The sequence below is a fragment of the Ochlerotatus camptorhynchus genome, unplaced genomic scaffold (assembly GCF_037179485.1).
Source record: "Ochlerotatus camptorhynchus isolate MF236.1 unplaced genomic scaffold, CSIRO-AGI_Acam_v1.1 ptg000055l, whole genome shotgun sequence".
Taxonomy (NCBI): Eukaryota; Metazoa; Arthropoda; class Insecta; order Diptera; family Culicidae; genus Ochlerotatus; species Ochlerotatus camptorhynchus.
The window spans coordinates 2,117,851-2,133,568 of record NW_027040545.1 but is presented as its reverse complement, the minus strand read 5'-3'; the positions used below and the strand labels follow the sequence as shown (position 1 = coordinate 2,133,568).

The 15,718-nt window shown below is 41.2% G+C and overlaps 2 protein-coding genes across 2 annotated transcripts; one reads left to right on the top strand and one right to left on the bottom strand.

The window, feature by feature from the left end:
* Nucleotides 1-1,489: 1,489 nt before the first annotated feature.
* Nucleotides 1,490-2,646, top strand: mRpL44 (mitochondrial ribosomal protein L44). The gene is made up of 2 exons (XM_065239294.1): nucleotides 1,490-1,637; nucleotides 1,696-2,646. The coding sequence occupies exons 1-2, from the start codon at nucleotides 1,577-1,579 to the stop codon at nucleotides 2,613-2,615; spliced, it is 981 nt and encodes a 326-aa protein (XP_065095366.1). The 5' UTR covers nucleotides 1,490-1,576; the 3' UTR covers nucleotides 2,616-2,646.
* A 6,448-nt stretch (nucleotides 2,647-9,094) lies between these two features.
* LOC135717442 (arrestin domain-containing protein 3-like) lies at nucleotides 9,095-11,535 on the bottom strand. Its single transcript, XM_065239532.1, has 4 exons — nucleotides 11,384-11,535; nucleotides 10,407-11,321; nucleotides 10,193-10,337; nucleotides 9,095-9,446 (listed from the first exon to the last, which is right to left on the bottom strand). The coding sequence occupies exons 1-4, from the start codon at nucleotides 11,496-11,498 to the stop codon at nucleotides 9,095-9,097; spliced, it is 1,527 nt and encodes a 508-aa protein (XP_065095604.1). The 5' UTR covers nucleotides 11,499-11,535.
* Between the last annotated feature and the right edge of the window lie 4,183 nt (nucleotides 11,536-15,718).

Sequence of the window (15,718 nt, the reverse complement as noted above, 5' to 3'; positions counted from 1 at the left end):
AATACATTTTATATTGAAAAAAAAAGAAGATTTCTTCCCGGGTGATTTATGCTAGAATTTGACAGAACTTTATCCCAGGAATTCCTCAATGCAGATTGTTCGTTGTATTTTGTCGTTGTTGCATTGTTTTTAATTATTCATACATGACTCATATATGACGACAAACGAGCTAATCCAGGGTCATATTTTAAAACAACAAGTCGCCTAAAGGCCGGAAATCGATATCCGATGCCATTGGTCTATTTAAAAAGTGACGCGAGAAATCTTCTTAAGTGTAATATTGTTGTAAAGTTATGATAATTCCACTTTTGAAATGACAATTTATGCCAAGTTGGCGATTGATTTTCAAAATGGTGGGTCTTTTATAAAATGGTATTGACAATTGGGTTTGAAAATGGGCCAAATTTGCGTGACTTAATTAATGGACCATCCCATATAAGATGGTGGTAGATTTTCAAAATGGTGGATTTAACATGGCGGGTCGGTGATGAAATTGTCGATCTTATTAAGTTGTCGATTTAATATCGTTTGAATTCTGCTATTGCAATGACAATTCAAATTTCAAGATTGTGGATGATTTTCAAAATGGTGGATAACTGGTTCCAAACGTAAACAAGCCATAAGAAACCTACAGGGTTTGTCTACGTTTGGAACCAATTTCATACAATAATGATCAGTAGGCTGATTTGACACCCCTTCCCCCTCAGGTTAATGCAACATCAAATTCAAATCCACGATGGTGATTGAATTGTCATTAGAGCGAAACTGCTTATGTAAACAATTACTTCAACCACAGATTTCTCGCAAATTAAAGCTCACTATTGAAAATTAACAGCTGGGATCACTGCTCTACCTGTTGGTGTCATTACTTTGCATCAGGCTTGCAATTGCTCATTACAGCTAAAATGCTGTTTTTCGGTATTATGAAACAATGGGATACTATAATGATAATTTTTATTTGTAAGATGCAAGAAGAGGTGGTAAAGTTTGTATATAACATATAAAATTTGTCAAATTTGCTTTCAGAAGGTCACAATTAGCGATTTAGCTGTAACGATGAGCAATGCGATGAGCGAGCAATCAGCGATCATGAAATCGCTAGTTGTGACCTTCTGAAAGCAAATTTGACAAATTTTATATGTCATATACAAACTTTACCACCTCTTCTTGCATCTTACAAAGAAAAATTATCATTATAGTATCCCATTGTTTCATAATACCGAAAAATAGCATTTTAGCTGTAATGAGCAATTGCAAGCCTGCTTTGCATGTGTTAGCTTTTAATCGCGAGAAATCTGCGGTTGAAGTAATTGTTTACAAAAGCAGTTTCGCCTTTTTGAAATGTTGACATAGATTTGTTTCAGTGTATTATGTGATATGTGTATTAAATTTGGCCGATAAGGCATCAGCTACCGCGAAACGAAGAAAAAGAAAAGACGACGAGTAACTGTCAAAACCGATTACAAAATCAAAACAAACTGCATGCGGGTGATCACGATTTTCAACCTGCAACCCGTTCAATTTTACAATTTTATCGCGAAAAAAGTCCTGAAACATTTATAAAATATCTATAGCAATGTCCTTCATTGGCATCAGCAGCAGCCTGGTGCGCTCCATTCCGCGCTCGCTACTTTTTGGTAAGTGTTATCTTTGCTTCCGCAGACGGTCAACATATACAGCGTTCGATTGTTTTAGCAAACCACAGTCGACAAGTGCATCGCTGGGTAGGCCCAACCCTGAGGGAGCTGAAACACCGTCGGGAAAAGATGGGCCCGGAAGCCGAACTACCCCGCTCGTCGCATAGCGATTGGAACTACAAAGCCGAAATATTTGCCTTTGGGAAACGCCTATCGGAGCAGTTCGATGCGGCTGTCCTTCAGCAGGCATTCACTCACCGCTCGTTCATTGCGCAAGAGGAACAGAAGCAACTGGACGTGGGCATTGAGCAGCCGGAACTGGGACTTAAAGATAACCGACAGTTGGTTCAGCTCGGCGAGCAGCTGATTCAAGAGTACGTGGAAGCGTTTCTGCTGACGACACTGCCCAAGCTTCCGACTGAGGGAATCCGGGCGATTGCTAATGGTATGACTTTTTCGGATAAACTGGCCGATGTTTCTAAGCATCTGGGAACGAAGGACATCATTTTGGCAGCTGAATTCCCCGTGACGGAACAACTGTTGGCCGATACCTTAAAGGCGGTTGTGGGAGCGCTTTACATATCTTCTGACGAAGAACGCGCGTTTATGTTTGTTAGAGACTTTGTTTGTACGCAGCTGAACCAACAGGACGTAAACGAGTACTGGAACTTTGAAGATCCACTGGAACTGCTGAAGGAGTACTGCAAAGAGAAGAAACTAGGCGAACCAGAACCCCGTTCGATTGGGCTGGTTGGAAAGAATACTCTACTGGCCACGCATAGGGTGGGCATTTACTGTAACAAACAGTTCGTCGGTTCGGGCTACGGCGAGGATGTCGATACGGCCATCGATGAAGCGGCGCGGGACTGCTTGCGGCAACTCTTCGGTACCGAGTTGAATCGGAAACCATTTGACTTCGGTTTGCAGCTGGCTGACGTGGCGAGGCATTTGAAGCAACGTGCGGGCAAGCAAAACTGAGTTGTTCGGTAAATAGTGTTACTTGTGAAATATATAGTTGATTAAATCTTGTAAAATACAGAAAGGGTTTCTTTTGTGGAAGAAATTTACTTGTCCCACTTCCGTAATTTTCTGGTGACATTAGAAATCATTCCACGGCATTTTTATAGAATATGAATATATTCATATAATCACCTCTTCCATAATTCGATTGTAACGGATCTTTTGAATAGACAAAACAAAATTTTGGTGTGGAAAATCCGTTTCGATCGAAATACGGTGTAGACAATACTACAGTATTGTCTACACCACTGTGTCGGTGCTTTCATCCCGGCTTCCATCTATTAACGTCTCTTTAAACTGTTCCCCTGGTAGAGGAGAATTAAGTTCATTCGAGACGAGAATGTCAGTGGTGAACTGCGAAATGTATCGCAAATACCTTTTTTCGTGAAGAAGTCTGCTCGAGGAATTGGTACCTATAGCATATGTTAGTGGCTTATGATCAGTAAGGATGCAGAACTTACGACGCTCCAAGAAATGACGGAAGTATTTGACCGCCATCTTCATAGCTGTGAGTTCCCGACCGAAGGTTGAATAATTTGTTTGGGAATCCGAAATCTTTTAGGAATAGAATCCGAGAGGCTGCCATGCGGATGCAGATAGCTGTTGAAGCACCGCACCCGCGGCATTGTTGGATGCGTCGATCATTAATGCAACAGCGCGGAATTCGCCAACGACTTTTTGCATCGCTCAACAGCTGCTATTGCAGAATCGTTCCACTCAATCACCCTGGTATCGTTCTTTTTATTGTCAGGTATCAGCTTTCGTAATTCCATATGTACCATATGCTCTTCAAGCGACGTCGGTGCAATACAGATGTCATCGATAAAAACAACTACGAAGTCTAGGTCACCGAACATTTTATTCATCAACAGTGCTGCAAAATATCAATATCAATACCCACAAAATGCTTGATTTCACTAGCCACCTGATGTCAGTATCAGTTCACACAGTTAAAATTTCAATATCATTCGCCTCAATGTCAGTGCGCAAATGACATTGACATCGTGAAGGGAGCACTGATATTCAAAGTTCTACCGCAAATGTTTCTTATATACGCCAGCTAATCGAGGACCGATCTTTAGAAAATTCATCAGTAATATTAAAACAATGCAACGGTTATACAAAAAGGTTAATTTATTGAGATAAAAGTAAGATTTTCAACTTTTCCCTAGTGATATTCATATGGATAGTAATATCAAAGACCTATGCCTGATATTATGCTTATTACGAATATCAGTATAGGAAGTGAAATTCAGTGCTAGACCAATATCTTACGTCAATTGACATTGTTGACAGCACGCGGCACTGTTCATGAAACATTGGAACGATTGGCTTGCGTTGCATAAGCCGAATTGCATTTGGGTGAACACATACAACCCGAATGGAATAATCAGCCGTTTCAACAAGTATCTGGTGATAAGCCCTTTCCAAATCTAAGGTAGTGCAAATGATCTTACCTTGAAGTGAGTTGAGCAGATCGTGCACGTGAGGTACGGGATAGCGATCCGGAACGGTGACCTTGTTCAGCAGTCGATAGTCTTCAACGAACCTCCACTTTCCGTCCTTTTTTGGGACTCAGTGCAGCGGACTAGCCCAGCTGCTGCTAGACGGTCTGCAGATACCCAGCTCCGACATCAACGTGAATTCCCCTTTTGCTGCTTTCAACTTGTCCGGGTGCATTCTCCTCATTTTCGATGCAACCGGAGGCTCCTTGGTTACAATGTGGTGCGAGACATCGTGTCGAATAACCGCTTGCATCGTTGCCGATATTCCATTAGCAGCTCGTGGAATGGATGATCCAGAGATGCTGTGGATGTTTGTGGTCATCATGTCACTAGTGGACTGCAGGTTGGTCTTGGCATCGACTAGCCTCCTGTTTCTAAGGTCGACTTGCAATCCGAAGTGTGCCAAAAAATCGGCATTGATTATCGTGTGGCTGACATCGGACACCAAAAAGTTCCACGTGAAGCGTCTTTGTTTTTTTGACGTAGGACTACGTCTTTCGGGAAGATGAGGGTACACTTTATGGAAACCGAAAAATGAAGTTATGAAAGATTTTGAACGTTAATAACTTAGCTGCCCATAGACCAATTTCAATAATTTTATCACCAATCGATCAGAAACATTTCTACGCATCGATAACAATGCTGTCGACTGTTAATTTTCAAATTGAAACTATTGAAAAAGTGGCAAATGTCAAGCATTGTCCAAAAGCTTCGAAATAGATTACAAATCCACCAATTACGTACATGCATATGCTGCTTCCCCAACACAGTCATCAGAGCATCGTTCCTAGATGAAACAAGTCGAAGTGACATTCACCTCCGATTTTTGGGCGTGTAAAGGGTGATACGGTCAAAATTTGGTCAATATCAACTTGACGTATTTCTTTCAATTTTGCATTTAAAAAACCTGAACACCCCTCATTTTGAAGGTGTGTGTGTGTAGAATGTTGCTCCTATTTTGATTTTGGAATTCACTCTTCAGTTGTCAAAATGCCGTCCAAGCAAGAAGAGCAGCGTATCAAAATTTTGCATCGCGAAAATCCGAGCTACTCGCACGCAAAGTTGGCAAAATCGCTAAAAGTTGCCAAATCAACCGTTACAAATGTAATTAAAGTGTTTGGGGAACGTTTGTCGACAGCCAGGAAGTCTGGATCGGGGGGAAATCGAACACCGGAAGCCGCTGAGACGACAAAGAGAGTTGCCGGTAGTTTCAAGCGAAACCCTAACCTCTCTCTCCGAGATGCCGCAAATAAGCTGGGTGTATCGTCTACAACCGTGCATCGAGCCAAAAAACGAGCCGGACTATCGACTTACAAGAAGGTAGTGACTCCAAATCGCGATGATAAACAAAATACGACGGCCAAAGCGCGATCCCGGAGGCTGTACACGACGATGCTGACGAAGTTTGACTGCGTGGTAATGGACGACGAAACCTACGTCAAAGCCGACTACAAGCAGCTTCCGGGACAGGAGTTTTATACGGCAAAAGGAAGGGGAAAGGTAGCAGATGTTTTCAAGCACATGAAACTGTCAAAGTTCGCAAAGAAATATCTGGTTTGGCAAGCCATCTGTACCTGTGGCTTGAAAAGCAGCATTTTCATAGCTTTCGGGACTGTCAACCAAGAAATTTACGTGAAAGAGTGTTTGAATAAACGTCTGCTGCCTTTCCTGAAGAAACACGGTTGTTCCGTACTGTTTTGGCCGGATTTGGCATCTTGCCATTACGGTAAAAAGGCCATGGAGTGGTACGCCGCCAACAACGTGCAGGTGGTTCCCAAGGACAAGAACCCTCCCAACACGCCAGAGCTCCGCCCAATTGAGAAATACTGGGCTATTGTCAAGCGGAACCTAAAGAAGACCAAAAAAAAAACTGCTAAGGGCGAGCAGCAGTTCAAGGCAAACTGGCTTTCTGCGGCGAAGAAGGTGGACAAGGTGGCTGTACAAAATCTGATGGCAGGGGTCAAGCGTAAGGCCCGGCAATTCGGATTTGGAAAAGCGGAAGCCTAACTGAATATTTTTCCTGAATTTTATACTAATTGAACTTGAAAAAGAAATTTAATTTGATTTTTTAAATAAACGATTTCACCGATTTACACGCGTTTTCCCTTGACCAAATTTTGACCGTATCACCCTTTACGAATAGGGAGGATACAATTGCGGAACATTTTGCACACTCATTGTAGCGTCATCGGAAGTTCTGCGTGATAACATCCAGGGCCTGCCATCCGTCGTTTGGCTCGACGTGGTTGTGTCAAGCGTATTTCCGGTCTGATCTACGAGGAAACCCGAGGTGTGCTGAAGGTGTTCCTAGAAAATATGATCCGTGATGCCGTCACCTACACTGAACACGCCAAGTGCAAAACCGTCACGGCCATGGATGTCGTCTACGCTCTGAAGCGACAGGGACGCACTCTGTACGGTTTCGAAGGTTAAAACTTATCACCAACGTAACAAAACGACCCATTTCAGGGCCACCAAGTTCATTTCAGAAAAGAGTTAAAATAGAATTTATATAGAGTAACCCATTCAATTTGTCCCTAATGATACAAAAATCAAATAATCAAATATTTCAAACAACCGGACCCATGGCGGCCGTCATCACGCAACGAACGAATCTGATGTCAAAGCAGGATTATTGTGCAATGGTGCGTGTCACTAACCCAGAGCAGAGAGATCTGATGCTGCAACTCATCGATAGCTTGCATAGCTTCGATGGGGATAGAAAGCCCTTGCAGATCTTTTTCACTGGACCTGCGGGATGTGGCAAAACATTTACACTTCGCATCCTGATTGAGACTATAAACTGCTTCAGCCAGACACACAACAGTCAGAACAATGCATGTGCTTCAACTGGTAAAGCTGCCATTGCGATTGGTGGAACCACAGAAGATGATCCCCATTAGCCTATCATCAAGCTTTGGATCAAATTCGAAGGGGAATCTATCGGGAAGGCACTTCGTGTAAAATCAAGACCAGCAGTTTACTCAAAACCCGGTATTATTCAGTCTGACTGGACACCAATTAGTAAGCGTTCTACGAACATAAAATTGAGCAGCATCATCAAATGCAAGCGGATCTAGTTTCCTGTGGTGAGCAGAGTGCCCTTTTCGTGCCCAAGTCACAAGGCGGTACGTTTTCGAAGATTGTGTACGAGTACGATAAAGGGCAAGAACAACATCTGGTATACGTTGGGCTTTCCAGAGTCACATCCATCGAAGGATCGTACTTGACGAATGCCAGAAATGTGTTCAAGTTTCATCACGTGAAGGGAACTTCCTCACCGAGGATACAAGAGCTGCGAACAGAGCTTCAGCGCTAGTCTAATCACCGGCTTCGAACCGTTAGACAGGAGATCGTTGAGATGCTAGAGATCCGTAACTTTGCGTGCAAAGTGATGAGTATGACTGTGCAAAGTCTCAATGCACACTCATCAGATATCGCTTTTGATCATGTAATGACTGGTGTGGATTTGCTGACTCTGAGTGAGACGTGAATGGATGACAATGCATCAGTTGAAATAGCCGGATTTAACTGCGTAGTGCAGTCAAAGCGTGCTGGTACGAGAGCTGGAGGAGTTGCAATCTACCAAAAGGACAGTGACTCCACTAAGGCTAATTCTCAGACTATCGAAAAGCTTAGTGAACACCACGACGAGCTACTGAGGGTTGCCGACGAAAATGGTGACATTTGTGCTGCTGAAATTACCGCCAGTAACACCAAAGCGTTGCTGGTTTGCGTGTATATTTCACCAGGTAATTAAAATAAGAAAATCTTGTATCCTTAATCTAAAATTCTCATTCTCATTAGGTACCACAATCAAGCAGAAGAAGTTCTTCTTGACACGTCACCTGATGATGTCTACTATGCCCTTCATCGTCACTGGAGATTTCAACATCGATGTTTCGAAGCAGGATAATGTTGAGTTCATCGATTTTATGTTGAAATATCTTCGGTTGAATTTGGCATCTAGCCCGTCCCAAGCGACCACCCTTGGCGGTTCATGTATTGACCTGACGTTTTTCAGAAATATTCGGGCAGAGTGTATGCGGTACTGTTCGTACTTCTCCTATCAAAGGCCAATTCTGTCGATACTGGAAATCTAAAATTGTGGTAAGTTTTATATCCAACTCGATATCACAAACGAAACATTTCACTAATCTTCTTGTATACACGCACTTTTCATTCGCTCCACAGCTGTATCATCGATGCCATCCATCATGCCTAAGGTCAATCATCAATCCTTCATAGTGTCATGTTCTCGATCGTATTGCAGGGTCTCCATATTGCCCAAGGCTTCCAACACTCCCAGTACAACGATCTCGGAAGGCATTTCATCAACCATCAACTGGTTATACCCACCCGAACCATCGGCCCTCTTCAGGGCCACCACAACTTTCTACAAAAGAGTTGAGTCATGAAATTTTGTAGTCCTACATCAACAATGCGGTCGTGTCTTGTACACCACCCTTCAACTTTTTTTTAGATCGGTTGAAATGAACTTATATGAACTTCAACAGATCGAACGATTTGCCGCATGGAGCACGAAAGGCATTGGTTCTGAAAGTTTTTATTTTCTCGTTGCTGGTACTATCGACACTTCTCGGAACCCGTATCGATTAGGAAGCAAAGTCCACTCGTTTTATCAAATAACTTGAGACGCCGGCTAGTACAAACTTCACTCACCTCCGCTGACTCAGGTGAGCAGATTTTTAGTTTTTTGGTTGCTTGTAATGACATGGTTGCTTGCATCGCTGGGCTTGGCGGCCGTATTTACGATGATACCAGCAGGTTTCGTTCCCCATCCTGGACCGTGATGCCGAACGACTACGACGACCATCAGAGCCACTTCTGCGACGTGGGGTGATTCCATCATTTTGGTCGGCCATCTCAGCCAGTTTTGTCAAGTTTCCATCGATAAATTGTCATAATCGGTCAAACGTGCGGTGGCATACGTTGAACGAATAGCATTTTGAGGAGATTGTCATTTGTATTCAATCCGGTGGCCAATTCCTGCATTTTAGCCGATAGATCCGTTGGACGCACGTCGCCAAGATCAGTAGACCCGAGGAGCCGTTCCAAGCGGGCTTCCGGCGAGAGTGCGTATCGGGCAATCAAGCGATCCTTTACCGCCTTATATTTCTCCTGCTGAGGTGGATTCGAGACCAAGTCAGCAATGTGGCAAGTTACTGACTGATCCACCTTTGCCACTATGTGGTAAAATTTAAATTCATCCTTTGTTACGCTCCCGAGGATGAATTGCGCTGCGCTAACCACATTTCCGGATCTGTTTTCCAGAATTCCGGAAGTTTGACGGAAACAAACGCTGCCTGCTGATTTTCGTTTTGCGACATTTTGAGGTTAGGAAACCGAAACCGAAGCTGACGGAAAATTCGACCGGATTTTGACGAACTCCGTATGCGCGGGTTTCCGAGAAGTCGCGATATCACGTCGGGGTCACCAATGTGGCGAAAGGATACGAATGGAACACGTTTGTGATTAATAATAACTTCCTTTTTATTCACTGCAAATTGTTCTTCTACTCTCTATCGTCACACGAATGACTTCTTCTCTTCCTCGCTTCTTCTCATGACGTTTTTTCCATATGGACGCGTCAACAATTACGTCCCATAAACTTATTGAAAAGCAAGGAATTATGTAGAAGTTCAGGGATCTTCGTAGAAGCTCGGCTAGATTTTTGGGAATTTCGTGGAATTCAGGTAGTTTTGTAGATGGGAATATTGTAGAAATTCAACATGATGTTCTGATATCATGGTCAAATTTCCAGGAACAATGAATGAAAAATATATTTACAAGTTCAACAATCTAGAAAAAAAATGTTGTAGTTCGTGTAAGCTATAAACAAATCGTATAAGTTCAGAAAACTTCGTAGAAGTGGACGCAACTTTCCAGAAAATCGCAGAACTTTCCACAAATTTAGTAAACTCTGGTATAAGTTAAATGGATTGGTATTTATTTCTAAAATTCTCTGGAGTGGGCCAGCTGTAGGTCTGGGGAGGTGGCTTTATTTACTTCAATGGTTCTGGAACCACTTTTTCGTCGAATTGATACACCATGTATCGCGGAATGTACTCTTTCGAGTCAACTTCGGTGTTTTCTTTTTCATCCCGGATATTGATCCCCGTGCCATTGAAGACCTCCTCGTAGCTTGGTGGCGCTGTGAGAAATTTAAACAGATTTATTGGAATAATTTCGTTGTTGTTTGTAGCAACTATTGAGTACTCACGTAAGTCAGCAAGGAAGTTTGGAGCTTGTGGGTCCGAAGCTGATGCCATTGGTGGGACCATTATTGGGTCAGCTTTGCTTGTTATATTTTCAAAGGTCGGAATAGCGCTCGGCGTCAACGGGATCGTGCCCAAGGTGATTGGGATTTGTATTTTAGGATTGATGGTTGGGTTGGCGATTTTACCTTCCACCTCGACGAAATAGTCAACCATTATTATCGGGCAGGTGTTGCTCGTCGGAGGAAGCGATGGTATGTAGAGGTGTTGTACGTAGCTTCCTCTTTTCTGTTTTTTAACTCCGGCGCATCGGACTTTGGCCATGGTAGCGGACACTGTTTTCACTTTTGTGTACGGACTTTTACTGGTGTAGGTCATGACGCAAAGTAGTTTGATTATGAGTTCCTCTAGGTTTTTCTTGCTTCGGTTGTCGACTTCAATTTTGACTACAATAGTTTGTCCCGAGACGTATCCTGAAATGGGTGTTTCAGCTTTTAAGACCATTGGTGCTGAGCTGCAGGGTCCACAGCAGAAAGTCTTGGACTTTTCCATTTCCACCGGTAGACATACGTTAAAGTTGTTTTCGTTCAGGTTGACATGACGCAGCACCGTGAATGCCACCTTGTAGGAATGATCAACCTTCCAGGGGCGTTCCAGAATGACCTTCACCGTGTACCGGATGTGTCCGTGTTCTGCTTCCAATGAGCTATCCAGGTTGAGTGGTAGGACATATGAAAACCGATACGTATGGATGCCTGGCAGCAGATCAATGTTGTTTCCATCCTTGTATCCGGCCAGATTCTCTGTGAAGTTCATGTAGTCTTGTCGATTTTGGAAGTAAACTGGATAATGGCTTTGCCCATTGCTATGGTACTCGGTCCAACTCACTTTGGCTTCTCCCTTAATTTGTAAAGCAACACCTGAAACAATGAATATTTCACTGCAGAGCCTGTCTGAAAAAAATGGCATTTAGCAATCATACCTTTCACCTTCATCGCCTCTTCGAAATTTAGTTCCACGCTTCCGGATAGGGTTTGACCCGGAAAGTATACTCCGTAAGAATTGTCATCAAACTTGATTTCGCAGATTTTCGACATATTGCACGGGAACGTCTAACCTCTGAAACTGCCACCTTTGTACTGTAACTGGCGATTGATTCATTGCCTGTATAATAGACTAAATTGCAAAACGATGTAGCTAGCTACACATCAAAATATTAAGCAAGTGATTTTATCTTATATCTGATAAGATTTATTTCCAGTTAGCCTGCGTATGAGCGTTATCTTAACTTCCGGTAAAATGTGTTCAATCAAGTTGTAATCCTTACTAGGGTAAACGCTCCTATAAATGCGGTACGCTTCTAACCTCTTTTAACGTACCGCAACTATAGGAGCATTTACCCTACATAAATATCACGTTTATTACATGTGGTGACGCACTGTTATGGTGGTAAGCTGTATGGATTTATCTGCAAAATGTTTGTCATGTTGATTAACGAAAAACGTGTCGAAATGGGGATGAAGGGTATGTTTTCCTTAATTTCTCGTGACATAATTAATGTATCATGGGCCTCATGCACTGTAGGAAATCAAAAATAGGAAAATTTACCTTTTTTAACTCAGATTCTGGAATACTCTATCAATAGTAAACACTTTGACTAAGAAGTTCCCAACCAAGCCCACATTAAACTATCAACGAACCAGCAAAGTTATTGAGATGCAACTGAGTTTATGACATCAAATAACCTGGAATAATCAGAATTATATGGCGAATAATCCGAACAAAGCATTCAGTTTTGTAGACCATTCATCCTGCAATTCGTGAAAGAGAATAGAGCGATATTCTTTGCTACAAAACAAGAGAAGTAAGTCTATCCAACGTAGATACCGTAATCTATAATATTTCGTATCGTATGAATATAAAGCAATGGAAAGTTTTACACCCATGTAAAGAACAGAACCGACAAAGAAAAAAAAAAACAAGTAACGGCGCAGCTTTATGAAAAAAAAAATGGAGTTAGAGTTGATCAACCAAGATCGGGAGCACTACACAGGTAACGTTTGTCGACGAGGATTCGCAAATCCTCATCTTTTAAGCAGCGTTTTAAATATCGACGAAGAATTAATTATGAGGTTTCGAAACATTTTAATTACTAACAACCATCAGAAGTCAATTAATCCAGAAAAAAATGATGCCTATTGCAAAGACACATACCGACTTTATCTTTCTTTATATGATTGGTATAAAATTCCTGCAACCTTACATAAAGTACTTGCTCATGCTGAAGAGAAATAACAATTCATTCGCCAGCTCCTCTTGAAATATTAGTAGAAGAAGCAGCAGGAAGTCAGCATAAACAGCTGAAAAATATCGAACTCACCATGCTAGAAAACGATCCAGAGTCGAAAATTTACATTTACATTCGGACAACGATTGAATCAGATCCATTCATAAGTACCATTTGGATGGAGAAAACTGAAAACTGCTCAACAGTCGGTGATGATAACTGCAATGCATTGCAAGAACTTATGGAAGCTGTCGACGAAGTTGAAGAAGATTTTGCTAGTGATAATATCAGTGCTGAACAGCGAATCCAAACACATAAAGCAACCAACGATACAGACAAAACGGTTGCTGCGACTACCATGACAAACTCGCTCTGTAACATAGCTCGATCCGAGTGGTAGAAGGATAATGATATATTCACAGAAGTGGAACTTCGGATCAGAAAGTGGCTTCACTTGTCATTTGTGAACACTAGCGCACCTAGCGGTAGAAGGCATCTTCTGCCTGCAGTTAAGATAGGCAGCATCCTATGATAGTGTGAGTGCATATAGAAAGCCCGTGTGTTATTATTATTATTAATTATTTTGTTGGACATTTGTGCTAAAGTCTCAACATTCGAAATTCTATGTACTTCGGTTGTACTGTACCAGGGAGGCAACTTCAAAATCATTTTCAGAATTTTGTTCTGAATCCTTTGAAGTGCTTTTTTCCTGGTAGTGCAGCAACTAGACCATATTGGCACAGCGTAAAGCATGGCCGGTCTAAAAACTTGTTTAAATATTAGAAGTTTATTCGTCAGGCAAAGTTTGGATTTCCTGTTTATAAGAGGATACAAACATTTTATATATTTGTTACATTTGGCTTGAATGCCCTCAATGTGATCTTTAAAAGTTAATTTTTGGTCAAGTATTAATCCAAGATATTTCACTTGGTTTGACCAGGAAATTGGAACTCCGTTCATAGTGACTATGTGACTACTACTAGGTTTCAAAAACGAAGCTCTAGGCTTATGTGGAAATATTATAAGTTGAGTTTTGGAAGCGTTGGGAGAAATCTTCCATTTTTGTAAATAAGAAGAGAAAATATCTAAACTTTTCTGCAGTCTGCTGCAAATAACACGAAGACTTCTTCCTTTAGCGGAAATGCCTGTGTCATCAGCGAACAAAGATTTGTGGCAACCCTGAGGCAAATCAGGGAGGTCCGAAGTGAAAATGTTATACAATATAGGCCCAAGAATGCTACCCTGAGGAACTCCTGCCCTAACAGGTAGTCGATTAGATTTGGAATTTTGATAATTTACTTGAAGAGTTCTGTCAGTTAAATAATTTTGAACTAATTTCATAATATAAAGTGGAAAATTAAACTTTTTCAATTTAGCAATCAAACCTTCATGCCAAACACTGTCGAATGCTTTTTCTATGTCTAGAAGAGCAACTCCAGTTGAGTGGCCTTCAGATTTGTTTGAACGAATTAAATTGTTAACTCTTAAGAGTTGATGATTAGTTGAATGCCCATGGCGAAATCCAAACTGCTCATCTGCAAAAATTGAGTGCGTATTGATGTGAAGCATCATTCTATTCAAAATTATCTTTTCAAAAAGTTTACTTATTGAAGAAAGCAAACTTATTGGACGGTAGCTAGAAGCTTCAGCTGGATTTTTATCCGGCTTCAAAATTGGAACAACTTTTGCATTTTTCCATTTATCAGGAAAGTATGCCAAATGGAAACATCTGTTAAATAATTTTACCAAGAAAGACAAGGTACTCTCTGGGAGTTTTTTGATGAGGATATAGAAAATTCCATCATCACCTGGAGCTTTCATATTTTGAAAATTTTTAGTTATAGACCTTACTTCGTCCAAATCAGTCCCCCAGGAATCATCAAAAATATTTTCCCGAGAGAAAATATTCAGAAAATCCCGAGCAACCTGATTCTCAATAGGACTAGTAAGACCCAAACTGAAATTATGGGAACTCTCGAATTGCTTAGCAAGTTTCTGAGCTTTTTCCAAATTTGTCATCAAAATTTTATCACCTTCTTTAAGCGCTGGAATAGGCTTTTGAGGTTTTTTCAAAATTTTTGTGAGTTTCCAAAAGGGTTTGGAACTCGGGTCTAATTTAGAAATATTATTTTCAAAAGTTTTGTTCCTCAGGGCAGAGAATCGCTTTTTAATTTGTTTTTGCAAATCCCGCCAGATAACTTTCATGGCAGGATCGCGTGTTCTTTGATATTGTCTCCTACGGACATTTTTAAGACGGATCAAGAGCTGAAGATCATCGTCTATTATAATTGAATCGAATTTAACCTCGCATTTTGGTACTGAGGCAGCTCTTGCTTCAACTATAGAAGTAGTCAGAGATTCAAGAGCATAATTAATTTCATCTTTGGTTTGCAAAGGAATGTTTGGATCGAAGTTATATTCCATAAATGTTCGATACTGCTCCCAATCAGCTCTATGGTAATTGAAAGTAGAGCTGTTGGGATTACAAATTATTTCTTGGGATATTTCAAAAGTTACTGGAAGGTGATCAGAACCGAAGTCAGCATGGGTAACCAATTGGCTACAAAGTTGACATGAATCAGTTAAGACCAAATCAATAGTGGAGGGATTTCTTGCAGAAGAAAAGCATGTTGGGCTGTTTGGATATTGAATAGTGTAATAACCTGCAGAACAATCATCAAACAGAATATTACCATTGAAATTGCTTTGAGCATTATTCCATGAGCGGTGTTTTGCATTAAAATCACCAATAATGAAGAATTTAGACCTATGACGGGTAAGTTTCTGGAGGTCACCCTTGAGAAAATTCTTTTGCTGGCCTACGCATTGGAATGGCAAATAGGCAGCTATAAACGTAAGTTGTCCAAATTTTGTTTCAACAGAAACTCCCAAAGTTTCAAAAACTTTGGTTTCAAATAAAGAAAGAATTTTATGCTTGATTCGTCTATGAATAATGATGGCAACGCCACCACAGGGTCCATCAAGACGATCATTTCTATAAATCAAGTAATTTGCGTCCTTCTTAACCTT